The 27,741-nt window shown below is 45.9% G+C and overlaps 1 protein-coding gene across 1 annotated transcript in view; it reads right to left on the bottom strand.

Moving 5' to 3' along the window:
• Positions 1–17,304, bottom strand: part of LOC144828457 (1-phosphatidylinositol 4,5-bisphosphate phosphodiesterase gamma-1-like) — a 617,664-nt gene extending 600,360 nt beyond the window's left edge. Inside the window, exons 1-2 of the mRNA XM_078686634.1 lie at positions 17,072–17,304; positions 15,618–16,151 (exon numbers count right to left, since the gene is read on the bottom strand). Coding sequence (XP_078542760.1) covers positions 15,618–15,837 — 220 coding nt within the window. The 5' untranslated portion in view covers positions 15,838–16,151; positions 17,072–17,304. The remainder of the gene's footprint in view (positions 1–15,617; positions 16,152–17,071) is intronic.
• Between the last annotated feature and the right edge of the window lie 10,437 nt (positions 17,305–27,741).

Below are 27,741 nucleotides of genomic sequence, written 5' to 3'. Positions count from 1 at the left end.
TTTGTGGTGGGGTTTGGTTACACGGGTTCTTATCCAGGGTGGTAGCAAGCTTTTTTTGCAGTTTTACATAGACACCCCGCTGAGACCTAAAAACTAACCCGACTCACTCCAAGCCTTAAACAGTACTCCAACTCCCCGAGCCCTAAAAAATACCGCTCTCATCAGCCCTAAAAACGACCCCACCCACCTTAGCCCTGAAAACTCCACCACCCCGAAACCTAAAAACTACCCCAACCTTTAAAAACTACCTTCAAAACCCAGCCCCACTTACCTCACCACGTCCTCTCCCGATCCTTCCCGTTCCTGGGCAACACCCATTCAAGCACCTAACTTTAGGACTCCTAAACGGAGAAAAATCCTAACTTTAAGACTTTCGGTATTCACAGAAGGCATTTAGGAGTCCTAAAGTTAGGACTCCTAACTTCTGTGAATACCGAAATGAGTAAGTGCCTTCTGTGAATACCAAAATGAGTAAGTGCCTTCTGTGAATACCAAAATGAGTAAGTGCCTTCTGTGAATACCAAAATGGTAGTAAGTTTAGGATTTTGTCTTAAGTTAGTTCTGTGAATCGGGCCCAGAGATCTGATCAGAGCAAATCACTTTGGTTTAGGAGGGGAACCAAGATCCGCAACTGTATCCTTTTCCATCACAGTCAATAATTGGCAATGGACATGGATGATTGTTTGTGTGTTTTGGTTTTCCTAACACCTGACCCAACTGGCTTTAAACAAAGCACTATGCAGGGGGCAAGCACCAGTTGGATACCTAGGGGTCTACGGGACAAAGGGAAATATATTTTCTCCTTTTCTTTACAGGTGGTGCAGAAGAGGGGTGGCTTGCCCATGTGGCAATTTAGGGCTGTGTTCAACCTGAAAATATCTTGTCGCTCTGAGGGTCTGAAGGTGTGCACAGTGGGGGCTCCGCAGAGCTGTGGAACCTCAGAGTGAGAGGAAATAAAAAACTGCTTGTGCAGTAAACTGACAGCCTATGGTCAGTCACACTCACACATGCATTGTCTATGCCAGAGTTTCCCAAAGTCGGTCCTGGGGGGCCTGTATACATGCCAGTTTTTTTTAATTTCCTTATTTAGATAAATATAGTTATCCTAAAAATCTGGCATGGATCTGGGCCTCCAGGACCGACTTTGGAGAACCCTGGTCTACGCTCTCAGACATGCTGATGACCCGCCATGCTCGGAGACCCGCCAGGCTCGGAGTCACACTGCCCCCTCCACCAATCCCCCCCCCCCACCACCAGCTCTTCAGCAGAGACCAGCATTTCAGGACTCCCAAGCTAAGGGCAAGCCCTATGTGCCACAGTTCAGATGCTCCCTCCATCACCTCCCCCTTTTGTACCGATTTTTGTCGCCATAAGTTGGCCGGGCAAGGGACTCACGTCTGCTCACTTTGCCACTGGATTCAAGCAAGCCTGGCTGAAGACGGCTGTAATGCCAGAAACCGGTCCTAGGAAGCTTGTTTCCGGTCCAGGGAAGGCATGGCTTGGCAGTTCGGGCTGGACTGTTCCCATGATGCATATGGCCATGTTTGAACTGGGGTGGCAGGGTGGGCTAAAGAACGGTGATGGATTTAACCCAGATCTGTTGACTGGGTGTGAGTGTATGATTGGTTTAGATGCTCCGTCCATCACCACCCCCTTTTGTACCACCAAATCAGTCTGACCCTGTGCCTCATGGGAACAGTCCAGCCCGAACTGCCAAGCCATGCCTTCCCTGGACCGGAAACAAGCTTCCTCTTTTACAGTGAGCAAACGTACTCTTTTACAGTGTAAAGTCCTGCAAAACTGGGGAAAACGGCATCGCAGCGATGACTATTCGCAGCAGTCCGACCAGGGAAGTGTTCAGGGCCCCGAGACTCCGCGCTCCGGCTGCCGCAGTGGCACCAGAATGATCAAGATCCGGGCAGCAGCAGGGCGCTCAGTGCAGTGGAGGTGAAGAGCAAGATGGGTGCTGCCTTTTTGTCCAGGATTCCCCCCATCTCCGATCTCATATCCCCCTCCCACTTCTCACAGACCTCTCAGCATTAGGGCGGACTCGGCGCTGGCAGGTGCCTGGCACCCAGGACACGAGCTGGTATGCAAAAGGCGGAGGCCGGTGCACTGCACGTGGAGTGGCTGGTAGAGCCCTACTCCATAGTTCCATGGGCATCCTGCGTCAACCTGGCATCCTAGGCCTGATCGTTTGAAGTTCACATATTATAGCCTGCTCCACCAAAATGACGACTGCACGAAGCGTGTGGGTGGTGGCACCTCCCTGTATACCAAAGCCACAACAGCTAGGCTAGGGCAGCGGGTGCAGCCTAACACAGGGGGACGTCGAGACCCGCATGACCAGGGACCAGCAGCTTCTTACCCAGGGGCGTAGCTCTCAGTAGTACAGCAGGTGCAGTACCACCGCAGCACATGCCACTTCTGCACCCAGGCTATGGGACAATTTTAGTACCAAATGGGGGTTAGGGACACTTCTCATTGTCTATTTCGGGCACACAACTATCTCCCACATCCTTGCTCATATGGTGACCCGCAGTTTCCTAATGTAAGTGTGTACCCTGTACGAGAACCAACGTTGGTACCGCCCTGTGCAGTTATTATGGACTCTGGAAGAACCTGCTGTGGGTCATAATTGACTTAAATTCCACAGGAGCAATCCCACCGAGCAGAACTGCTGTGGCACATGGACCTCTGGGGTACGGGGCACCACCAATATCTCTGCCTTGGTGGTAGCACCTGCTCTTTCCTGAGGTCTCTAGGTGCCACCATAATGAAAATTTTCATGGCTTATGTAGTACCTTGAACCATTTAGAGACACTTTTAGGACTCCACACAGAAAATCCTTGTCCCCTGGATTTCAGTCTGGTCCCCTCCCTTCATTCAAGTATTACTTGTATGCAGTCCTCGGGCATGCCTCGTTTTACTTTTCAAGCACCAGTGAATTATATGATGTATTCCAGTTGATTTTACTTTGTGTTATTTGGACTTCTGAGAATAATTAGATCTTCGATGTGCCCATTGATCGAATGATAGTGTTTCCCTTGATAGTCTCGTTTCTCACACTTTGAGGGTATTTTCACCTGTAAGTAATTTGCAAATCACTTGTATCCCATGTTTTGTTACTGCTCAGGTATCTGGAAATAAGTATGTGTAGTTTGATAGGGCAGAATTTTTTTAACCCCTTGGGCGCGGCCGCGATTCTGTGCCTGTGTGGCCGTTTTTAAGAGTGGGCGGGATCATGACGGCCCCCAGCCATCATCAGCACACGTCGACCGTGATGCATGACGGACGGGGGCCGTCATCAGCATAGAAGGGGTTAATATCCATTTACACTCATGTCTCACATGCCCGTTTGACACATTGAGCTCCACTCCGTGGATGTGCCACCCTTTTAGGAGGAATTTTCTTATCCAAGCCACCCGTCAAGTGTTTTTTTTCTCCTGGTTCTAGAACCACAACGTGGGTGGATTCTGCTGGGCCCCTCTTCAGTGATAGGTCTGTAAATGATTGGGTTCTATCTAGTGAAGACTGACCACGAAGCTCTGGAATGTGTCACTAAACATCTATTATTAATCACACCCATGTATAAAACTATAAAGTTTGTCAAGACCTACTAATCAGCAGCGGTGCGTCCATTGGGGCGTGGGGGCGTAGCCCCTCCAGCCACCATGGACCCGCATCGCGTCGGCCGCAATCCTATCAGTATGTCTTCAGTGAGTCAGAGCAGCTCTTCTAAATAAAAGCCGCCGGCGGGAATTGCGCAGGGGGGGTGGCCTGCTGCAGCTTGAGTGACAGTCCACACTCAGGCTGCAGCAGACCGTAGTGCGCAGTGACAGTCCCGCTGGGGAACTTACAGTGCGCACGCTTGGGAAAGTTTGAAACTTTCTCAAGCATGCGCACTGTAAGTTCCCCAGCGGGACCCAGGGGTGCTTCTTTGCTGCCACAGCCCGTGTTTCCAAAGGGCGACAGGGCGAGCAGCAAATGTGACCCCCTAGCCAATCCTGGCGCTCCATGGAGCGCCAGGATTGGCTGGTCCACCACGCAGCATCCATCATTGGATGCCACGCGTGGTGGGGGTGGGACATCCTGATCCTGTCTCACAGCAGAAGGCGGCGGCTGGCTTCCAGGATGCTGGTCAGTGTAAATAGTATACATTTGAACAGGCCCGGCTCCAGGAATTTTTATTTGGGTGGGCCAAGGGTGCATTTGGGTGGGCCACTGCGGGCTCGATTTGTCGCATATATTTCTAGGCACACCTGCTTCAGGGCCCTCCTTTATTTCTTCTTAGTCTTACAAGGCTCAGTAAAACGCACTCTTTTCCAAATCTCTTTCTAAATATTATCACTCTCCCCAAATTTTTTTTCCATGTAATGTTCTTTTGATGGAAAAAGGAGGTTTCTGAGGTGGGAGGATCAGGCAAGTGACACTGCACTGGCTTCCTCTGTGGGAGCCTTCAGGGAGAATCCCTCTTCATACCTACCTCCACCTGACCCTGGACTCTGCAACACACTCCCTTACAGGCTTGATTATACCCACTCCTCTCCAATGCACCTTATCTCACAGCTGACCTTGGGCCCCAGCCCCATATCAGGCACCATCGGGCTCCACTTTCATTTTTCCTGGTAAAATCATTATTAAAATCACCTTCAAACTTAAAACACGGACTATAGCAGTAAATATAATTAGCACGCACTTTAAAGTATGTTCCACAGTAGCCCTTATGACCAGACTGCTAATTAAATAAACAAAAACAGAAAGGCCATGACAGGGCCGGCTTCAGCGCTGATGCGAAAGTCTTTTTTGGCGCCCCACCACTGACCTATTTCTCTGTAAAAACCTTTACTACCACCTTCCAACAGTGCCCCTCATCCCTCCAAGCCCCCCATTGACCTGCTGCTCGGATTCCCTCACTGCCACGTCACGTGCCACAAGTGCCCCTCATCTCCCCATAACCCCTCCCCCTTATGACCTTCTCCTCAGATTCCCTCATTGCCACCCTCCACCCTCATCTCTCTGTAGCCCCTCCCCCACATGATCTCCTGCTCAGACTCCCTCACTACCACCCTCCAACCGTGCCCCTCATCTCTCCCTAGCTCTCCCCTCCACCCCATGACCTCTTCCTCAGACTCCCCACTGCCACCCTCCAACAGTGCCCCTCATCCCTCCATGCCCCCCCTATTGACCTCCTCCTCGGATTCCCTCACTACCACACCACATGCCACAAGTACCCCTCATCTCCCCATAGCCCCTCCCCCTTATGACCTCCTCCTTGGATTCCCTCACTGCCACCCTCCACCAGTACCCCTCATCTCTCTGTAGCCCCTCCCCCTCATGATCTCCTCCTCAGACTCCCTCACTACCACCCTCCACCAGTGCCCCTCATCTCTCCCTAGCTTCCCCCTCCACCCCATGACCTCTTCCTCGGATTCTCTCACTGCTACCCTCCAACAGTGCACCTCATCGCTCCATAGGCCCTCCCACTTCCTCCTCCTCGGATTCCCTCACTGCCACCCTCCACCAGCGCCCCTCATCTCTCCGTAGCCCCCCCGTGAATCCCCCCTATTGACCTCCTCCTCTGATTCCCTCACTGCCACCCTCCTCCAGTGCCCTCATCTCTACGTAGCCACTCTCTCATATGCATTTCATTTGTTGTATAGCGCTACTCATATCAGTGTAGTGTGTGTCAGTACTTTACATCACACACACATTAAAACGAGACAATGAATCATACAAGTATGTAAATCAGTCTACAGGGAATGTCACATTAACCAATAAGAATTACAAGGTGTAGGAATCACATGTCATCCATACTGGTGGGCAGTATATTTTTAAAGGGTTTGGTCTGGGGAAACACAAACATTGGATTTAAAAAGTATTCCATGGGGCTCAGCTTAAATGATAAAAATGTATATCTGCCCAAACATACTCATTTTAGCAACATTAGAATAATGAAAGACAAAGGAAGTTCTAACTATATAAAAAAAAAAGCAACGTTCTAACTATACCATTCATGTTTGTATGCAGCTCTTTGGTAACAATTCATTAGTCACTGTCCTATGTTAGGATTGTAACTTCTGAACTGCAAGTAACACAAGGATCTCTGTGACAAAGGCAGTAACCCACTGAGCTTCCACATAAAATACAGTTCATCTGCATTTAAAAACTACTAACAGACAAATGATTGCTCTCCAGCAGGATCATTAATCACCAGCGTTATCTGGGCATTTTGTAGTGTCTAATTCTTGTCCTGCATTAGCCATGATAATGATAAAACTGTTTAAATGAAGCTCACACGAAGTATGTGTGGTGCTGGGGATGTGCAAATTTTTTAAAGAAAAACAAATAGTAACACATTCTCTTACCTACTACTTCATTAGTTAAACTTTGTGTGGTAAGCAGCTGCAGGGGTCAGGAAAGGTGAATAGGAATAACCAAACTCATTTTCTCCTGCGCTGCATAAAAAAGAAATATCCACGCAGCAGAACTGTAGGCAAAGGTTACCCATGTCAAAGACAGGATGTGTCACCTTTCGCCACATGAAGATTAAGGGGTGAAAAAATAAACAAAGCCTTGTTAATTATGTAAATGGTCTTTTAAAGACCTGTTAAGTGCTCGGGTGCGGCTGTGATAATCGCTGTCTCAGCCCGGCCCGGGCGCGCACACACACAGAGACACCCTTGCGGACCTGCCTTCAAGCCCTCACTGCGAGGGCCAAGGCTCCTGTTTGGGTGGGCCAGGCTCATGTTTGGGTGGGCCCGGCCCACCCGGCCCACCCGCTAGAACCGGGCCTGCATTTGAAACTTGAGAAAAATCATATGGTTTGTCCAGCCCGCACGAGCCTTCACCACACACTCCTGCTGCAGTGAACAAACAGGAAGCGCACGCGGCGCGTGGTAGGGCCTGGAGGGGGGACGCTGACGGCCTTCGGTGACTGTGGCAGTGTGGCATAAAATCAGCGGTCACAGTAACTAACACAAGGTGTCTGCCCACTCTCTTGTGTCCTCGAGCATGGGAGCTGTTGCATCACCCCCCCCTCCCCTTAGAGAGGATTGCTTGCAGGGGGGGCCTGAAGAAAGTCTGCGGATAAAATACATTCTCCTCAACAAAGTCCGTGGGCCGAGCATCAGGGAGACAGGCGAGGCGTGATGGATGAAGCGGGGGCGAGACAGCTCAGAGCATCTGAGTCACTCAGTGAAGCCTCCGACGGACGGGCACGCGCAGGTAGGGCCGCTCAGAGCTTCTTCTCGTCCTCCTGTTGTTTGCGCACACTGCGAGCCCAGTAGTCGGAAACGACGGAATTTCTAACAGTTTTCTTGACAACGTGATGGATGGGATCGAGGATAGAGTAGACAGACTGTGGAGGAAAGAGAAATTTCACAAATATGCAGGAGTTGTTTCAGGAAGGCCAGTGGGGCTGGGGCAGATGGAAGGAAGATGCGAGAAAAGTCTGAGGTAATGTTTTCATGTTGCATTACATAAGACATAGAATACACCACGTTGTAAGAATTGTTATATATATATTACAAAACGAAAAGTAGTGACAGAGTGGTACAAGTATATTCCTCTTACTGACTATGGACTCCCTTTCATTAACACCCCTACAGAAGTGGCATAAAAGACATATTCATATACTGTCATTGACATTAGAGAATTTCTGGGCATGCGTGAGGACAATCTGTCTCCTCAGTGAGGAGACAGTTTGCGTTTTGATCATGTGTCTGCTGGTGTGTGCAGGGCCTGCTCTGATCGTGATTCGTGAGGCAGGGGCCGAGCAGGTCACAGCCATTTATGATATCACTTTGCAACAGCTGGCCTGAGCTGGGGGAACTGTGAATAGGTGCAGGGCTGTGATGCTTTCACTGGAGACACACCGTCTGTTTACAGGCGACTATGTATGTGGAAATCCCTTAACAAGATTTATTTTTTAACTGCATTTTTTTCTGATTTATAAAATGGTGAAACATTGTCTTTTCGCATTTGTCATTATTTAGGATTAAATATGGCTAACGGCTTTTCGCTGTCATTAGCGGTGGGGGCAGCTTAAAAAAATGTACTCACTAATGTGTCAACTGTTCGGGAATGAGATGCATTTGGGAAGTTTTCCCATAATCGTCATAGAATGACTGGCATCATACCAGGGTATGTGCCTCACTGAACAGTTGTGACCTCCAATATCATGGAGGAACCTACTCTAGGAAGCCTTTGGCTAAAAACCCATTAAAATGCTGCACGCAGGGCTGAATGTGAAACGTCTTTCTTTACTGGGAGTATTTTCTTTGCACTGACAAAGGAGACAGCTGTGGCATATTATGCTCTGACCTCGGTGCCGCTATGTGCTGCGTACTCAGAAAATAAACTCTTCACATTAAGTGACACTTCAAGCAGCTTTGTCAGCTTGCCCTGAATTTCCTTTTTTCAGATCAGAAACTCTGAACTAAACGTGTTGCGGATTATTGCAGCCTAACTCACGATGAACGATTAACTTTTTGTGCTAGCCCAGAATGTTGAAATTTAGGAGAGAATTAACGAGACTGTTATTGGCCTGCATTTTTGTGTGTTTTGGCTTTGAATAAAAACATTGATTTTATGAAAATGTTCTCTGGCTGTTTACATACCAGTTCACGTTTATTTAATATTGTGGATTTTTGAAAATGTTATTATAACAGGTATATGTGTATACTTTTGAGTGGATCTTTTGCGCTAAATTGAGGCTGGCAGTTTGTGAAAAATATGCCATTTTGCATTCTCGGCGACACACTATGATTTTTAATGATGTCTATAACATATACATTCTATTCACGGCTGGGGCTTGAGGGTCAAACAGGGGGGGGAGGTCAGAGGGCAACAATCATAAGTTTAAGTTTAAGTTTAAAATATTTGTTGAGCGCAACATACACCTAGACGGTTTCTTGGCGCTAAAGTAGGAGAACAACCCACTGAGCGGGGACAGTCACTGAAGCAGTGGCTGGAAGCTAAGCAATAACCTAAGGAAGAGCCTGGGGAAATAAAAAGGTCTTCAAAGCTTTACGGAAGGCGGAATAATCAGTGAGGGACCTAAGGTGAAAAGGAAGCGAGTTCCAAAACAAGAGGGCAAGAGTGGAAAATTTAGAGCCACCCAGTTTCTTTCTCCGGTAGCGGGGCACCGCTAGGAGAAGTTGGGCTGAGGAACGGAGGTCTCTGCCAGGGACATAAGCCTTGATGGCCGATGATATGAACAGGGGGGCCAGACCAGTCCTGGCCTGGAACACCATGCAGCCTAGTTTAAACAAGGCACGTTCCCGCACCGGGAACCAGTGAAGAGTTCTTAGGAGGGGGGAGGAGTGATGGAATTTAGGGAGACCAAAGGCAAGACGAGCAGCCTGGTTTTGCACTAATTGCAATTTACGGAGGCTGTACTGAGGGATGCCGTTATACAGAATGTTCCCGTAGTCCAGGCGGGACAGGACCAGTGCGGACATAATTAACTTAAGTGCCGGAAAGGAGAAGAAACGGGAGATAGAGCGAATGGTGCGAAGAGTGAGAAAGCAGGAAGAAACCACGGAACCAATCTGGGAGTGCATAGTGAGTTGGTTATTGAGCTTAATACCAAGAGTCTTGACAGAGGAAACCGGAGTAGGGGAAGAGCCAAACGAGGGGGGCCAGAAAAGTGAATTCCAGGGACTGGAACAACCACCCGTCACCACAAGTTCCGTTTTATCGGGATTGAGTTTCATGCCCCTTGATGTGTGGAAACAGATGGTTTACTCATCTAAACTCACTTGTGAGAGATTTCATGTCGGGAGTAGGTGAATCAATACCAGGCAGCACGTATGAGTTTCACTTTGAGGTGCTCCGCATAAAAGAGCAAAGGGTCACTCAGTGCCACTGAATGGTTGTTATAACGTTAGCAGATTGGAGACTAGAGGTGTGCAGAAATGTTTTGTGGTAACAGTTATGTGATGAAGTGGATTGGTAAGGAATACGGCAATACTGTGTGAATGGATTACACCTAATATTTTTTGTAGCTTTAAAAAAAGATCTAAAGCTTGTGGAGAGCTGGCAGGGGTGGTGTCATCAGTGAGAAGTATGAGCTGCACCAGACCAGGAGTGCTAGGGAGTGCAGAGTGACTAGGGACTGCTAGGGAGTGCAGAGTGCAAGGGAGTGCAGAGTGCAAGGGAGTGCAGAGTGCAAGGGAGTGCAGAGTGCGAGGGAGTGCAGAGTGACTAGGGAGTGCAGAGTGACTAGGGAGTGCAGAGTGACTAGGGAGTGCAGAGTGACTAGGGAGTGCAGAGTGGCTAGGGAGTGCAGAGTGACTAGGGAGTGCAGAGTGCTAGGGAGTGCAGAGTGACTAGGGAGTGCTATGGAGTGCTAGGGACTGCAGAGTGACTGCAGAGATTAAACTAATGACAATGCCATTTATTTATCTGTTTTCAAAACCAACACATATATACAAATTTTGTCATTTACAATGCCAATAGCTCTAACTTTTCCAAAGGCGAAACCATTGCATTGTAAATGCTTGTTTCAAGCTGCTTACAATGCCTTGCTTGTTGAGAATGTTACATCAAAAAGTCTAACATATTTTGTAATTCAAAGTTGACAAGGTGGTAGTGGTTCAATAACATTTGTTGCTGCAGCATGGACGGCAGGGTGGAAGAAAGGGCAAGGCATGTAGGGTTCCAAGGGGTTGAGATGAATAAGCAAGTTGCCGCTTATGTGTTGTGCTCATTCACCCTATTTATCCAAGACTCTTTATAAGACACATTCATGTAAAGTGAGGTTTATTTAGGCATTAATGGTAATGTAACAAAACTGGTGCTCATGTAAAGCGCTCTGATACCCGATGTCTCGGGTCTATTTCGCTATATAAAACAAAAAATAGAAAAATCAGTTGTTGGCCTATATATGGAGGTGCGTTGGCAGTCTGGCAGAGCTAGCCTATGTTTGTGGTCCCAGTAGTGAACAGGGCAGCAGGCGGCAGCGCAGAAGGTTAATGTGCCTGCTGCAAAGAACATGTACCTGATGCAGATCACAACATCCATATGATGTAAATAGGTCAGTGAGTCACTGCTTTTGTCAGAGAGACCCTTTTGTTACTTGCAGTTTGTAAGTTTTCAAATTTGCTTGAAAATGCACGATTTTTCAAAACCCCCTTATGGGTTTCGGGCTCGCTCGCTATGGTGCAGTATGCAAATCAGTTTACGCCTCACCACATTTGGCCCCTGAACAGTCACCTGTTTCCGAAAAAGTACCACCTTAAATACCACGGCAGGGCAAAGGGCTGATAATTGACTTGAAAAAATACATGATTCTTGCACAAAAAACACATTATTTCAGTTCAGTAAATATGCTGTGGTGTTGAAATGTACTGTCAATGGTCGGTGTTGTAATTAATCTTGTGTGGATATCTAGAGAAATGTCTTGGGATACTGGATGCACCTCAAAAGGCCCAGGGATACCATGGGGGTATCAAGGATTGCCTAACAGTCACAATGCGACTAAGTGAGGGATAAGGTCTGGGGTGGATTTTGCAGTAAAGTGAGACGGTTTCTAAGTGATGTTTGTGTGTGTTTTAGTTTTGGCTAGTATTTTTCTTTACCTGTTAGCATTTTCTGTGTTGTTTCCTGCCACCCACCTAGGCCCAGTTTTAAAATAGATGTCCAAGGTCTCCAATGCCGTAACAGAAGCACTACATACCTTTTGGTAAATTGTCAACTAGGGTTCTCACTAAATTTTGCATTTCAGATCACCTGTTCCACTTTGAGAACAGTTAGGAGAACAAAAACAGGAACATTCTCCTTGCATTTGATTTTAGAAGGTGTAGACAAATACAGAGGGCTACCTTGGGCTTGGGCAAAAGTACTGGCAGAAAGTGGATATTTTTCCAGATTTAAGATCCCGGGCTAAGCTTCTAACTGCTATCAAAATCACACAGAGGTCTGGTAGCCTGAAAATGATGGTAGTGGTAAGTGCATGTTTTTGGTATTGATACATTGGACAGGGCAATATTTCTCATTTCATGTGACTAACAAACACAAATATGTTAATATTTTATTATTTCCATTATTTACTGTAAACGTGGTAAAGGTAAGGCGTGGTTCCCAATGCTTTGTGAAGGCTGTTTCCCAACTGCTGTGCAACTTCTTCTACTCTTAGAGCTGAGATTTCCATGAAACTCTTATAGTCTGAATTCAGCACCTGAGCATAATAGGACGGAATGTATGAAGCTCTGTGGTTATACTGAATAAGCAGCTACCTGTGTTATGCCATCTATTAATGTAATAACTGCACTTTCACAATTGCTTTATTAACCTTTCTGCTTTCTCAAATTTGCTTGAAAATGCATGATTTTTCTTCCTTTTTAAAAAAAATTTCTGGGGGGGGGGGTTATCCCCCCAAACCCCCCTTTTGGGGTTCGGGCTCGCTCGCTACGCTCGCTCGCTAAGGTGCAGTATGCAAATCACTTTGCGCCCCACCACTTTCAAATGTCACCCACCGCCCCTGCTACTAATTATGTTTCACTGTTCAAAAAGATACTCGAGAAACTTATAACTGTCTCATTTTTTCAAATTAAAATGGGGTGGGTGGGTGTTCAGGGAGGCATGTTGTAAGTATGTTGTTTTTAAAAGCCAGACTTTGTCTTCAGGACAGCTTTTCTTTGAATTCCAATCTTACTCGACGCATCCTGTGGGATCTGCCTCGTTTGTCCCCACAAAAGGACAGTGCTTGAAGCGTTCTGGCTTGCTTTTAATGCGTCCCCTCTGAGGCCCAGAATCGATCTCATTATCTGCAATAGTATTCCAGCCAAAGGCAGCATTCTTCGCCCACATCTGGACTGCGCTGGGCCGTTCTTCGCACCAGGGCAGGGGCAAGAAAATGCTGCAAAAATCAGACCAGAATTGTTTCCACCGTGGGCGCTTGTAAAGGGCCCACTAGGTCCCGCTGGTTAGGAGCAGTGGCAACGGCAGGTAGCTCAGTGTGTTTGGTGCATGCTACGGGGATCTGTGTGTAACACATCATTCTCAAATTCCAACGCCGGCACGGAAAATGCATCCATTTCACACATTTTAATTTTATTTTGGATGTTTGAAAAAAGATTCATCCTGCCGTTGTTGCCACCTCAAAGCACTTATGAAAGATGGGCTATCAAAGGGGTTCATGAAAGAACGGAGGTGCGAAAAAAACAAGAATTGGCAATGCAATCGGTCCCGCATTTACACGAGTTTGAACTATTGACATTGCAAATAACAGTGCCTTTTATTTTTGTTTTCGTTTTTGAAACATAAATAAAAGCCATTGTCATTTACAATGCCAATAGCTTAAACTCGCGTAAATCCGAGACCTATTGCATTGCAAATGCTTGTTCTCTTCAAGGTGGCATGTGGTAAGGACCAGGACACACGGAGTACACGCCTACGTAGCAATCACAGATGACTAGTATTGTGGTTGCAGGGTTTTCTGGGGTGGGATAAGATTAAGAGCAACACCACTGTCATTGGCAGAAAACTAAACCCTGGAACCTACCTACGACCATCTGACCGGGGCAATCCCAGTCGTCAAAGGCTGGCCCTGGACTTTAAGCGATAGTTTTTTAATGAATGTGGGCATCCGTGGCATGCCGCTGCCCACCCCTGGTGTAATATTAGCCCTGGCATATTGGTTGTAACCTTAGCATACTGTGGGTATCCATGGCATGAGGGACCCATTCATGGCATAAAAGTGACCTGGAAAAATGTGCTCATATTTTGTATATTGTACGCAAATATGGCATGATGATGGGCAACCCTAACAAAACGCTGGTCCTGATATAAACTAATAATTGGCATATTGTGGACATCAGTGGCATAATCAAGCCCACCCCTTGTACAGTACTGGCTCTATCATAATGGTAGCAATAGGAGCATCCATATTGATACCTACACAAGGGTGAACAACACTTACAACACAACTTTTACATCGCAGAGCCTTTACAACGCAACCATTACAACGCAAACTATTACAACGCATTGCTCTGGGGGGCGCTCTAGGATAGGGAATAGGTTAATTTACTATCCAATAACCTTCCCTAGTGTCCACGGGGACTGGAGTTGGAATAGTAAATTAAACTATTCACTATCCAGCGCCCAAAAGCACTATGCGTTGTAATGGACTGTGTTGTAATACTTACGTTGTAAAGGCATGCGATGTAAATGCATGCGTTGTAATGTCATACATCCCTACACAAGGCATCAGGTCCTGGAGTAAGGGTAGCAGTTCTTGGCATGCCATGGAAATCAGTGGCATGAGATGGGCATTCTTGGGCATGCATGGCAGTATCAACCTATATGTGGCAGGAGGGCACGCGAATATCTAATGAAAAGGACAAACTGGTCTTTAGTCCCAAAACGTTTATCTACTAAATGACTAAACCAAGATTTAGGGGCAAAACAATGTTTTTTTTCATGTAAATGATAAGTTTTTGATTTGGAGAATTTCGGTTTTTTTCCAAAGCAAAATGTGTGTATTTTCATAATGCTCGTGTTTACCTATAAATGACTGCATTTCCAAATGTATATATTTGTTGATATTTCAATGATACAAGATTGGTGTAACTTATCAGCTACATGAACATGTAAAGGCTCCGTAACCTGAGTAACATATCTCTAACTTTTCTGTCTATGGCATATGATTGAAAGGGTTTATGTATTTTAAAATTTTATTTATTCACACTTCCCTTAACAGGTAATGTGTCAGTCATAATATATAACTGGTGCTAACCTGAGAAGGAGCAGGATGGCCAAATGACCGGAAGTGACATACAGAAGTGAAGGAAGGTGCCATGAAAAATGACAAGTTGTGTGAAATTGCAGTTTCTGTACTGCCTATATCATGTATGGCGTTTTGCACATTTTTGGGAAAAATTGGTGAAAAGGCACTATTTTCAGACAATTTCAACAAAGTTTACAGGTGGAAAGTAAACCTTCTATACTGACGTATAGGCTCTGGGGTGCTTAGCACATCATGGAGGTACTGGAATAGTGTTCCTTCAGTACATGTGGCTTTTAAAAAAATGAATGTATTGTGGTGCAGTGAAATGCATACAGGGCACAACTTTCTTTCAAACTTGTTTCAAGTTAGAACCTCTGTTCTTTTCAAAATTGATTAGGGTTAGACCTACCTTTAGTCCGCCTGGATGAAGCGAGACTTACACGCTTCATTCGCTTCGTGCATGTGAGTATTTACCCCCAACACTTTCAGAGATCTTTAGACACCACTGCCACTGTCTTGTTCACGTTGCTGCAACGGGGCGGAAACATACCCTGGTATGTCACCATGAAGCATTAAACCTTTAGTCACATCATTAATCTATAAGTACGCAACTTAATACACCATAACCAGGGAAGTCCAACCCATTAAGCTGTGCAGGGAACAGCCTTGAGTGACAGCCAGCAGGGGGCACTATTACAGCAAGTAGAATTGTATAGAATCTGACTACCAAGCTGGTCATGGAGAAAGGTGGGAGATTCAAAATGTCATTGTACCAGAGGCCACAAGAATCTGGGCGGCAACCCTAAACGTGACATAACATTCCGTAAAGTAACATATAGCATAAATCCTTCCGACAAACATTCGAGCTTCGTGCCAGACTTACTCTCTCCTTCTACCTTCTCCGAGGTCCTGCTCCAGATGATCTGCCTGGTCTCCAGCTTTACCTGGAAGGTCCTCCGCTCCGGCCGCTGAGACTTCTTCTGGTAGAAGAGCGTCAAGACACTGCCCATCTCCAGGCCACGCAGGACCCTCCCCGCGTCGCTGAGCTCCATCCTCGGCTCCTCCAGGAAACCGTTGACATTGTTGGTCCAGGGCAACGACATCCTCACCACATACCCAGGGGAAGATCCTTACCAGGGAACAAGAAGTTCAAAATCCTCTTTCTTACCCTACTGAATTCTGTATAGCGCCAACATGCCGCTTTACGGCTACTTCGGAGCACCACTCCACCATATACATGAAGGTGGTCTAGGCGACACTCTTAAAAGCCAAGCTTCGTTTCTCGCCAAGCTAGGTCGATAAAACCAGTCAGAAGAGGTTGCAAATTTCCAAGTCCAAAAACAAAAAAAAGGGGCCTCCTCTTGTCGCAATGTTTTTGAAATGACGCCTGCGTCACCACCACAGAACATACAGGAAGCTGCAAAAAGTAAATCTAGAGTTATATTCAGAAAGAACATGAAATTCATTATCATTTCCTAAAACCCCACACTCCCTGGTGGAAATGTCAGTTGCTTCTTCCAGCAGATTTCTAATATCATATATAGTATTTTATTGGTGCTTTAATATGGGATCGATGGGCACTTTTAACTGGGAAGTATAATAAAACCTGTCAGGTGCAGGTTTTCCCCTGAATCCAACTTCAAATGCAGATGTCCACACACCACGTGCAGCTTCGGGGTCCTACAACCCATTTGGCAACTGGTCTACTGGAATTCCCAGTAAGTCTCTATATCTTATTAAATATGATTGCGTTTTAAGTGCATCTAACACCACTAAAAAACTGTAATAAATATACATTTAAATGTACCAGTTCTAAGGATTATAATGTGATGATTATTATTAAGAATAACAATCAAAAACAGTACCAACATTAACCATTAATTATTTTAACATAGCACACTGCAGAAATATACCTGTCTCTGTGCGCTGAATTAATAGCTGCAATAAGTATTTATAGAAGACGGCTAACACACGGGTCCCAGGTTTGTTTCCTGAAACAGATGCAAATGTCAGATGAAATAAAAATAAAAACAGCAGAGAAAGATGCTTCAAAGGAGGAACTACGCCTCGGTGCCTGGCCCAGCATGGCTCTGGCATGGGCTGGCTTCTCTGCTGTCACCAGCCAACATGCTGCTGTGAGTTACAGGGCAGCGGGGCACATCCTGACAGCAACCGACAGATGCCGGTGCAGCTTTCTAGAACCACGCACCACACATGGAATTATGTGGCAAATAGAACCTCAAAAAAATACAATGGAAAATACAGTAAACAAGATACAAACAGGATGCGCTGAACATGTGTATTTGGCAAGGCAACCTATAACAGCCCCACGTTTACCTTCTTCTTTCCTCCGCCTGCAGCCGGGCTCCCAAATCCCCTGGTTGCCCTGGAGAGGGTCTGGGCTGGTTCTGGTTGGCAGAGGGGCAGGTCCTGGCTTGGGAGGGCTGCGCAGGGAGGTGCTGCTGCTCTCGCTTCCTAACCTCCGGCCCCCACCCTCCCCCGTGGTTTCAGTCCTCTGCTGGCATGGGCGACCAGAGGAAACTGCAATCACACATGGCCGGAAAGAGATCAGGAAGGAATTTCTAAAAAAAAAAAATATGATAGGATGTTGCAGAAAGGAAAACCAGATTTGTGGCTGTAGATTGAAGGTAAAGAGAGACATCTAGTGGCAGGATGAGGAAACAGGAAAAAGTGAGCTTGGGTGTGGGAAAAGTCTAACAGTATTTATATAGCACGACGGCGAGCATTCGCAGGTAGCAAGTGTCACTTACAAAGGGGTCTCGAAGGTGTGTTGATTTTTAGAATCCACAACCTCAGTTGCAGACCTCGGGCTCGATTCTTAAAAGATTTCCAGACCTAATTTCAACTCAGGTGTTCAAAAATAATTTACCATCCAGGGTAAAGTTACACTACTGTCTCTCTGAATCAACTCAGGTGTTCAAAAATAATACAAAAACCAGGGTAAAGTAACACTAATGTCTCTCTGAATCGGTGGTGGGCGCCTCTATGCGCACAGATGTGTTATTGCACACCCAGTGGTGGGGTGAGTCAGCAGGAGTTTAAGGGTCGGTCCAGCGACCCAAGTGGCTGAAACACCCACACTCGTAGGTTTGTGAGTACTCAGTACTCCCCCGCACCCCCATCTGCAGGTAGTGTTTCACCCTGGTAAATACACAGAGTTGGGACGAAAAGAAGCCCCCTAAGCAGCACCATCAAAGGGAAATGGGAGACAACGCCTCCATGATTGACATATAGGCAGTGCTTAATTTGTAAAAAAAAGAAGAAAAAAAAGGTCCAGGGCCCTGGTCAGGAGGCCACTGCAGCTTGCACCACAAATTGTTCCTGCCAGTGCTGCCAGTGACAGTACCTAACCTACTACTTGCCATCATGTTCCTACAACTGTAACAATTCAGACTATTCCAGGCTCCCAAAGCTATAAGAATGGCTTGGTCGGCAGGAATTTGTCATTTTAAATATATATTGAATTAATAAACAACTGTTGCTGTGCTCATCTGTAAATTAGACAACACTGCCACCATGTCGCAGACTGCCATAAGTGCCAGTGTTGAAAATCAAATGCCAGAGCCGAGCACAGGAAACAACCGGCTCAAATTAAGCACTGCATATAGGGGATATAGACAGAGGAGGTGTTCCGCAGAAAAATATGTTTTCCCGGTGGAGATTAAAAAAAAGTTGAATGCGCAAATGCATATGTGTGTTAGATTTCCGTAACTGCACGTGATTACAAACAGGAGCAAAATCAGTATAAAGTCCTTCTGCAGGAACCACGGGCTAAATATTACCACCGAAGGACTCTCGATGCAGAAGATCCAACCAAGGAGGTGTTTTCAATCTATACATCTCAGGTGAACCTGGAAGGAATTCCTACCTCCGTCAGGGCATCTCCAACTGCAGACTTTTCCAATGATAAGATTGAGCATCCGGTCATGTCTTTTCCTACCAATAATACTGAGGCCATTTCCCCTGACCTTCTCTCCCTCTCTTCTCCATCTGCTGTCATCTCAGTATCTTGGTCTGAGATCTGTCCCATCACAGATGACAGGATGCGAGCAAAACTCAGTACCATTAGTTCAGACTCCCCTTTGGATCAGTGTCTCGTCAAATATCTTAAGACTTTGGAACCTGCGGTGGCAACAGTCCGTACTTCAATTTGTAACGACTCACTTGCCTTCGGCAAAATCCCAGACTTCTGAAAATGTGAGGCTGTCATTCCTTTATTAAACCCAAGAACCTCAAATCCGGTCCAGCTATCGCCCAATCTCCCTCTTACCTGCTAGTATGGCGGAAGTTATGGAGAGCCATGTTAATACACAACTATGACGCTAACTTGAGAAGAGCAAGCGCTTAGTAAGTGTTAGTCCATCTTTTGCTTTTGTCACAGCTCCGAGACCGTGCTGATCAATCCAGACCTGCCAACTCAAATGGTGCCACCATCTGACACACAATATCGGCTTGTTAAACAAGGGGAGTGCAGTTCCTAAAGGGGGATGGAAGGTAAAGGGGAAAAGACAAATCTTTTGTCATGTTGCACTCACACACCCCGAAAGGTGTCATGCTTCATCATTGGGCCTTGCTCCTAGTCGGGCTGGCGCTGTAATGCTCGACAGGCTCACCGTTTCCGGGGCTCTTTGTCGGAGATCTTTTTAGGAAGAAGTTGGGTGCGTACGGGTGTGGGGGCAGTGGGAGGTTGAGTGCACGTGAGTGGTGAATTAAAATAGGTCAGGGTCAGTCCTATATTCAATAGCTTTGATGGTTAAGGTAGATCCTGCCTGATTAAAAATCAGAGTGGACGCCCTATGGGAATGTGATGTTCCTGGTGGGCAGTCTCTAAGGTGAGGTCGACATGTTTTGTGCCTGGTTGTTCCAAAGGAATCGGTTGGCACTTCTTCAGGACCTATGTGAAGTGTGGTGCACAACTATAAACAGGCTCTATGATTGTTGAAGGTAGCCTGGTGTGGGGCCCTAGTAGTCCTGTACTGGGAGTAATGGAAACCCGATATACACTCAGAAAGGTGGCGGCAACTTGCTTGTCAGCATACCCTCGCTCCGGTTCCGGTACGTTCTCCTTGAAGCCATGTGTGCAGGACCTGATTAAAGATTGGCTACCGGTCCCACCCCTCCTTTTTCTCAAACACAATATCGGCTCCCATCACACAGTCACTCGGTGAGGAGCCAATATCACACGGTGGCAGGGAAAACAAGCTGAAATCCCTGTAAATAGTGGATTTGCAGCTCATAAAAGTACCTCTTAGGTACATCTCGGCATGAGGCATGCCCTCTCTGAGGACTTGCCCCTCCTCCCACAATGAGATTTTTGATAAAGTTGGCAGGTCTGTCAATCAATCAGGATTTATAAAGCGCGTCTAATCACCCGATAGGGTATCCAGGCGCTTGCAGGCACCGGAGGCTTATTCTAACAGCCAGGTCTTGAGGCCTATTCGGAATTCCAGAAGGGATGTGATGGTCCGGAGGTGCGTGGGGAGGATGTTCCAGGTCTTTGCTGTGATGTGGGAGAAGGAGCATCCTTCACTTCTGCTTCGGTAGATGGGGGAGTGCAATGCAATTGAAAGGGAGGCAGAATGTAGTCTTCTCGATAGTTGTTGGAAGTTGAGGCGGTGCTTAATGTAGGCAGGTTCTTGGTTGTGTAGAGCTCTTGTGTGGTCACCAGCTTGAATTGGCATCTCTTCTGTACGGGGAGCTAGTGGAGTTTCCTGAGATGGGGTGTGATGTGGGTTCATCGGGGAAGGCCGAGCCTGAGTCTGGCTGCAACATTCTGTATGGCTGAAGTTTTTTGTATGGTCTGATGGCCACTTCTAACAATATTTGGATGAGCTTGGACAATGATGGGCCTGCCGCCCTCATACTCCTCGATCTATTGGCAGCCTTTGATACTGTCTCATATTAGATCCTTTTCCATAGACTCACCGGTGTAGGCCTACAGGGGGATGCATTGAGCTGGCTTCAATCTTTTTGTCGAAGAGGACGGGAGCTGTTCATCTTTGTCCATTTCAGCCAGCTCTCTGCCAGCTACACCATGACAAACCTTCAGGCTCGGCTCTGAGCTTCCCTTATTTAAAATACACATGATGCCTCTGGCCATCCTCGTCACCTCCTTTGGACTTTAATTCTATTCATACGCCAATGACATTCATATTCTAAGCCACCTTTTGAGTCGCACATCAACAAACTTATGGCGACATGTTTTGTCCTTTTGAAGATGTCGAGAAATATCACCCCTCTTGTGCCTAGTTCTTTTTTTAGCCCCCTGGTACAGAAACTTATTTTCAGACTTCTGGATTAGTGTAAAACACTTTTTTGGGGCCCTCTTGCCTATTTGATGCAGCGTCTCCAATTGATACAGAACTCTGCGGCCAGACTGCTCCTGAGTTTGCCTAGATCAGCCAGAGTGTCTTGCACTTGTCTAACCTGCACTGGCCTCCTGTGGTTAAACACTGTACCTTCAAGGCTGTGTACTACTGCAAAGGGTTGCTCCACCAAACTAAGTAACTAACAGGTTTATTTAGCTAAAGAGTGTCCTACCAGATACCTCTGTTGCTAAATGAACCGATTTTCCTCAGAAGGCTCACAGAGGGCTGAGCATTCTCAGTTGCCACTGCTCAGCGCTGGGACATCCTACCTTTTGCTATTCATGCAGAACCCAACCATATACGATTCCGCAAGCTCTCAAAATATACCTGTTCCAACTGAAGTTCTGCTCTGCACCTCTGCTGTTTCTAAATTTAGCACCAGGACACCGCCTCTAACCACGCGCTTTGGAAAAGAAAAACTAACTAAACTAACTGTTTGGATACTTATGCATTTGAATACTCCTGAACTCTGTGAGGGGCACCATTTCCATGAATACTTTTGGAATTCTTTGTGAAGGCTTAGGAAGCCAGGGGTTTGCTCCATGCATATAAGGAACTATGTAGGAGCAAAGTTTCAGCTTTTTTACCGGGGACTTTTGTGATTTAGATAAGTGTGACATGTAGTGTGAAGTGTATGGGCAATATTTCAGCGCGTAGCCCAACAGAAACTCCAGTTGACTAGATGTTAATACTTTGGATGCCCTTCAGCACATGGCCGTTTGGGCACAGGGCCGGCTCTAGGGCGGTGCGACCGGTGCCATCGCACCGGGTGCTGGCTTCCTGGGGGCGAGGTGTTTGCAACTTTATCATGCTTTTAAAGCACCTGCTGCCGCGTTCCTTTCCTCCTGCAATTATGGGGCCTCATAAAAATGTAAAGATAACTCCTGTGATTAATGTACTTCCTGGACAGAGATCACAGTTTTGTGTAGTTGAGGTTTTTAACTTATGTGAAGGTAGGACAGAGGGTTAATATGCCTACTGCAAAGAACGTGTACCAATTAGATTACCTTTAATGTAAATAGATCAGGAGGTTACTGCTTTTAAAAGAGCCATCCTTTTGTTACTTGCAATTTATAACTTAAGGTCCTAATATAGAATAGTGAGGAATTAATTAACCTTCATCATAGAACTGCATACACTCTGGAAAGTATAGAAAATTGATTAATGTTGCAAAAAGTGGTAATTTGGGTAGGAATGGATTCTTATTATTAAAGATAACTCCCAACTATGCTGTTTCTTTTTTGACTCTGAGTTTGCGCTTCTCCACACCAAGCACTCTTAAACTATGCTGCCTACCAGTATGGATGACATGTGACTCCTACACTTTTAGTCCTTTCGCTTATGTAACATTTCCTATACACTCATTTACACAAGTTTGATTGATTGTCTGTGTAATGTGTGTGTGATACATAGTGCTCTGACATACTTTACTGGTATGAGTGGCGCTATATAACGAATTTAATGCATCTGAGAGAGAGTGGGTATGGAGACTTGGTCACTATTAAAGTGTGGTTCTGAAAATCTGGATTCGTGTAATCGTTCTGGACTCGAGAATTAAAACTTCGTCGAAACATGACGAATTTGGTATCGAAAGACCGAGAATGACGAGTACATCATGTACATATATTTTCAGCATATTCGAGTGACGATTTCACCTCGAAATCATCATTTGCGTTCTGAACCCTTGGCTTCCATTTATGTATTGCTCCTTACATAGGCCTTAATCCAGTTGAATTCAATTCCACCAGGACACATACTCCTTAATCGACTTTTCCATGACCTGTGCAAGTTGGAACCATTGCCCCAGGCCGAACTCGTTAGGTCAGTTCCCCTCCCAGTGGCCGAGCAAGATAGCATCTAGGCTCAACAAGCCATAAAACCATTTCAGCACGCACACCTGCCGTATCTTGCTCACATCTGTCTCTACTCTTTTGCTTCACTTACTCTATGATGGGGAGATGCCTGTTTTTATTGGGGGTCCACTGATATCTGATGAAATGTTGGGCCTTGCCAGGTGATTGTTATGGGCAGCACGACGTGAAATATGTACATGTCATCATGACTCTGCTTTTCTTTTGTAAACCAATAACTGTAAATGACATACTACAAATTCGAAGAATGTTTGCCTGAAGCTGAATATTCTGTATAAAGAGAGAAGCCTGACTTTGTAAATTCGAGCAGTCTCCTGAGAATATACTTCCCCGTGTTATACTTCTAGGACACTTGTTACCTTGGTTGCAGCCAATAAACGAATCTTTGACTTCACCTAGAAGACTCTGAGTTTCTGTGGTCTGGATCAGGAAGAACCCGAGGTCTCTGGGTGTACCCTGACACCGCTGGGTTACCGGTTCTGTGCCGGTTCCTAAAAACCCAGTACCTCAGCTGGCGCCCAACGTTTGGGGCGATTCCAGTGGTACCAGTCAGCCAGAGGATCGTGAGGAGCTTCGTGTGAAAATTTCGGAGGACGGCCAACCACCTCATCGACCCCTGCATGTCGACGTGGTCCGAAGGTCTTTGCTGCGAGGTTCCCCGCTTCCCGACGGCTACAAGGACTGCTGCCCTGGCTATCGCCCTGATTTGGACCCTTGAAGTTTGGTAGAGCGAGTCTTCTGGTGACGTCATCGATATTTCAGTTAAGTATAAGTGGAGCGTCTCCCAGTCCTTAGTTGGTCTTAGTATTGGGTATCCTTTGGGATAATTTGTTGGTACTTGCCAGCACCAAAACCGAAGGACTCGTGTATTCACGAGAAATATCGTAATCGATAATCCTTTGAAGTTTGGAACTAGACTAGAGAGCGAAGATGCCTAGTCTTAGACTTGGAAATTTGTTTTGTCTTGGTTTTAATAATAGGGACTCCCGATTGGAGGACTCATGTCCGGTTCCTCCAGTTGGAACTCCAACTTACGAGCTATATGTGAAACATGGGGTAGGCCCCATCACCTACAACGAAGTATGGATTAAATACACCAGGAACGATGGTGTTTTAAAATGGCCCCAATATGGTAGTTTTGATTCCGAAATCTTAGACAACCTTGAAGTTAAACTCTTTAAAAAGAAAGCCCGGCCGGCGATGTTTGACTCTTTCCGCTTATGGCGCAAAGAAGCCAAACAAAAAGAAATCAAATTAGCTAAGAAAAATAAAAGAGAAGAGGGACTCTCAGTAATGCAAGCTGCTATACAGTTTAAAGACAATGAAGACGAGCAGATGAGTGAGCAGTTGCACAGGCAACGTAAAATGGCAGTAGACAAATGCTATCCAGTTTTGCCGTCTCTTCAGCAAGAGGCAGCAAAAGAGCGTGAAAAATACCCATTAATGTTGCATTTACTAAATTCGCCACCCCCCTATGCGCAAAATGCCACGGCACCCCCGCAACCTTTAGTTGCGCAAACTACGCCTCCTGTTCTTCCACAGCACCCTCCAGCTGTTCTCCAGCTGACTCCTGTCTCTATGGTGCAGCCTGCTCCAGGCCCACCAACCACACTTGCTTCACCTGTGTTTTCTACGATTTCGCCTAATGTACCTTTTGCTTCTCCTAATGCTCCCTCTACGACTTTGCCTAGTGCCCCCTCTATTTCCCCTGATACCTCTTCTGCTATCTCTGCCCTTGCCTTATCTCACCCCGTTTTTCCATCCGTTCTTCCTTCAGTTTCACCTTCCATTCGGCAGAAAATGGCCAGCACTGTTACTAACCTTCTTTTACCTCTTTTTGGGTCGCCTACTACGACCCCTAACATGGGAAGAAGACAGTTGCGAAGTCGACTGCCTGACTATCAAGAGAGAGACTCACTGAATAGTTTAGCACGGAAATGGGTCATGGACACTGTAAAATATGATGTACAGTCTGTCATGGAAGTCTTCCATCAATGGGAAGCAGCGACACAGAGATATGTTTTCGAACAGATGTGTGTTTTTCTTTGCGAGGATTTAGAAGACAATGGTCTGGAATGCATCCCGCAAGAGATGTGTCGTGTACGGTTTAAGTTCGGAGAGGGTATGATTGTAGGTCCAGATGTAGAGGAAGCAGTTGAAATGTTGTTATCATATCGGAGTAAGGGGAGCAGTTCTGGGTCACAATCTGAGCCTAGTACATCTAGTAGGAAAAAGGCGCGACAATACCCTATGAGAGAAGTTCCCCCACAATGGAGGGAGGGTGACACGACTGCTGTCCCACCTATCCTGCCACATTTTCATCGTGTATGGGTACATGTCCCATAGAAGCGAGCTGAAGTTTTAGCACTTAAACAGACATTACCTGATCCGCGTAAAAATCCTGCAGGGTATTACAAAGAGTTGACGCAAACTGCTGGATCATGCATAATGAATTTAGCCGATATCGATATGATATTTGGGAATGTTGTTCCACAGCCTTTATGGGGAAAAATTCGTCATATAGATCATGATCAGGAATTAGGTGACTCATGGGCTAATATTGCCGCTGCAGATGCCCGACAAGTTGGTGTTGCTAAGCCTGAGCCTTGGATAGCAGAACTCCCTGGTAAAATAGTAGATTACATGAAAACGATAATGCCTACAATACGTGTAAATTGGGATAAATTGTCTGCATGCAAGCAAAAGAAAGAAGAAACTGTTTCAGATTTCTTCACCAGATTTGAAGAAACATTTGTTGACCACAGCGGTCAAGATATGACCACAGAAGGTGGTCAGAGATTGTTTGTCGATAAATTCGTGCACAATCTGCTTCCAGAATTGTGTAAAAAGTTAAAGGATTCAGAAAGTTCTTGGGCAGTCTCATCTTCAGCCCAGATATTGGCTACTGCGCAATATTACGAAAATAGAGACAAGGACGAGAAAGATAGAGTAGAAAAGAAAACTAAAGAACTAAAAACAAAGGTTTTGCTACAGCAAGCCTATCCACCATGTGGTGGTGGTAATCAAAATAATAATGGTCAGAATCACTACCAAAGTAATTACCACCCGCCTCAACAATATCAGAGGAACTCGCAAAGAGTCGAGTACACTCAGCCACGTGTTCCTGTAGGCCCCAACCAGTGTTCATATTGCAGACAAGAAGATCATTTCAAGTATAATTGTCCTATTCTATTACAACGTGCAAATGGAGTTTCTGGTGTGAAGGGTCGTGGCAGTCAGCAAGCACCTAGAGGTAGAGGGCGTGGAAACGCCCCTCAGAACGCACGTCCCCTTCCACCACAAAACTCTATGAACAGGTTTGATCAGCAAAATAACGTATCTGACAGGACAGCTCAATACTACGTTGATGATTACTATACAGAAGATGAGTATTTGGAGAATAATGATTGTTAGGACAGCCATAGACAAAGAGAGGGAGTCGTTTCAGTTCCAGTAGATCAGAGTGGACCATACGTTGAGGTGATTACATCAGGTGTGTCAGAACCTTTTCTGTTGGATACTGGTGCTACAAAGAGTTCCATTATGCACTCCAAACTCCCTGGCGCATCTTTGTCTGGCGAAATGAACGTTTCTGTAGGTTTTTCTGGCGCCCCAGTTAGGAATCCGATTTCTGACCCTTTGTCTCTTTCTGTTGGTCCTTGTGAATTCGAAGCACCCCTCATTCTGACAACAGGTTGTGGTGAAAACTTGCTAGGATTGGATTTGTTGAAAAGATTGTATGCGACTTTGTACTGTTCTCCTTCAGGAGTACAACTTACTTTAGGTAAGAAAGTGGTTTCTCCCATGTATTTGTCGAGGGATAAAATTCCTGCAGAATTGTCGTTTCTCCCAGATATTCTTTGGGCCACTGGTCCTAATGATGTGGGTCTTTTAGAAATTCCACCATATGTTGTAACATTGAAAGCCAACGTTAAAATGCCACGAATCCCCCAATACAAAATCTCGAGTGAAGGTGAAAAAGCTTTACTAGCTATCGTTTACGAATTGATTAAAAAGGATGTGATTGAAGAAACACGAGGAAATGTTTGCAATAGTCCTGTTCTGCCTGTTTTAAAACGGACTGACCCTTCTAAGCCACCTGTGTACAGATTCGTGATTGACCTTAGAGAGGTGAATAAAATAGTTGTGCCACAATTTCCAGTTGTCCCCGACATTACCACACTGTTAACTATGATTCCAGCCTCTGCCTCTTGGTTTTCGGTGATTGACCTGAAGAATGCTTTCTTCAGTATCCCAATTGCTGAGGAGAGCAGGGATATTTTTTCCTTCAGTTTAGGAGGTCGAAGCTTCCGCTTTAAACGCGCTCCTCAGGGCTACTGTGAAAGTCCATCAATATACAGTCAAGCTCTAAAAACACAGCTTGACACGATTGTTTTACCTAAAGGTGCTACTCTTGTACAGTATGTGGACGATTTGCTCATTGCTGCAGATACTAAGAAAATTTGTAAAAAGGCCACATTAAAATGATTGCGTCATCTGTGTGATCTGCATCACAAGGTGTCACTTTCCAAACTGCAATATTGCCGACAAGAAGTGACCTACCTAGGTCACCTCCTATCGAAGGAGGGAAGGAAACTGACCCCAGAAAGAAATCAGGCAAACCCTTGGTGGCATTAACGTGTAAAAATACACCCAATCCCATTCCTTGGTCTGAAGAGTGTCAGAAAAGTTTTCTCGAATTGCGCACAGCATTATGTTCGGCTCCTGTGTTAGGTACCCCCAACTA

The sequence above is a fragment of the Lissotriton helveticus genome, chromosome 4_1, assembly GCF_964261635.1.
Source record: "Lissotriton helveticus chromosome 4_1, aLisHel1.1, whole genome shotgun sequence".
Classification (NCBI taxonomy): Eukaryota; Metazoa; Chordata; class Amphibia; order Caudata; family Salamandridae; genus Lissotriton; species Lissotriton helveticus.
The sequence above is the reverse complement of the archived record's forward strand: the minus strand, read 5'-3'. Positions and strand labels throughout refer to the sequence as shown.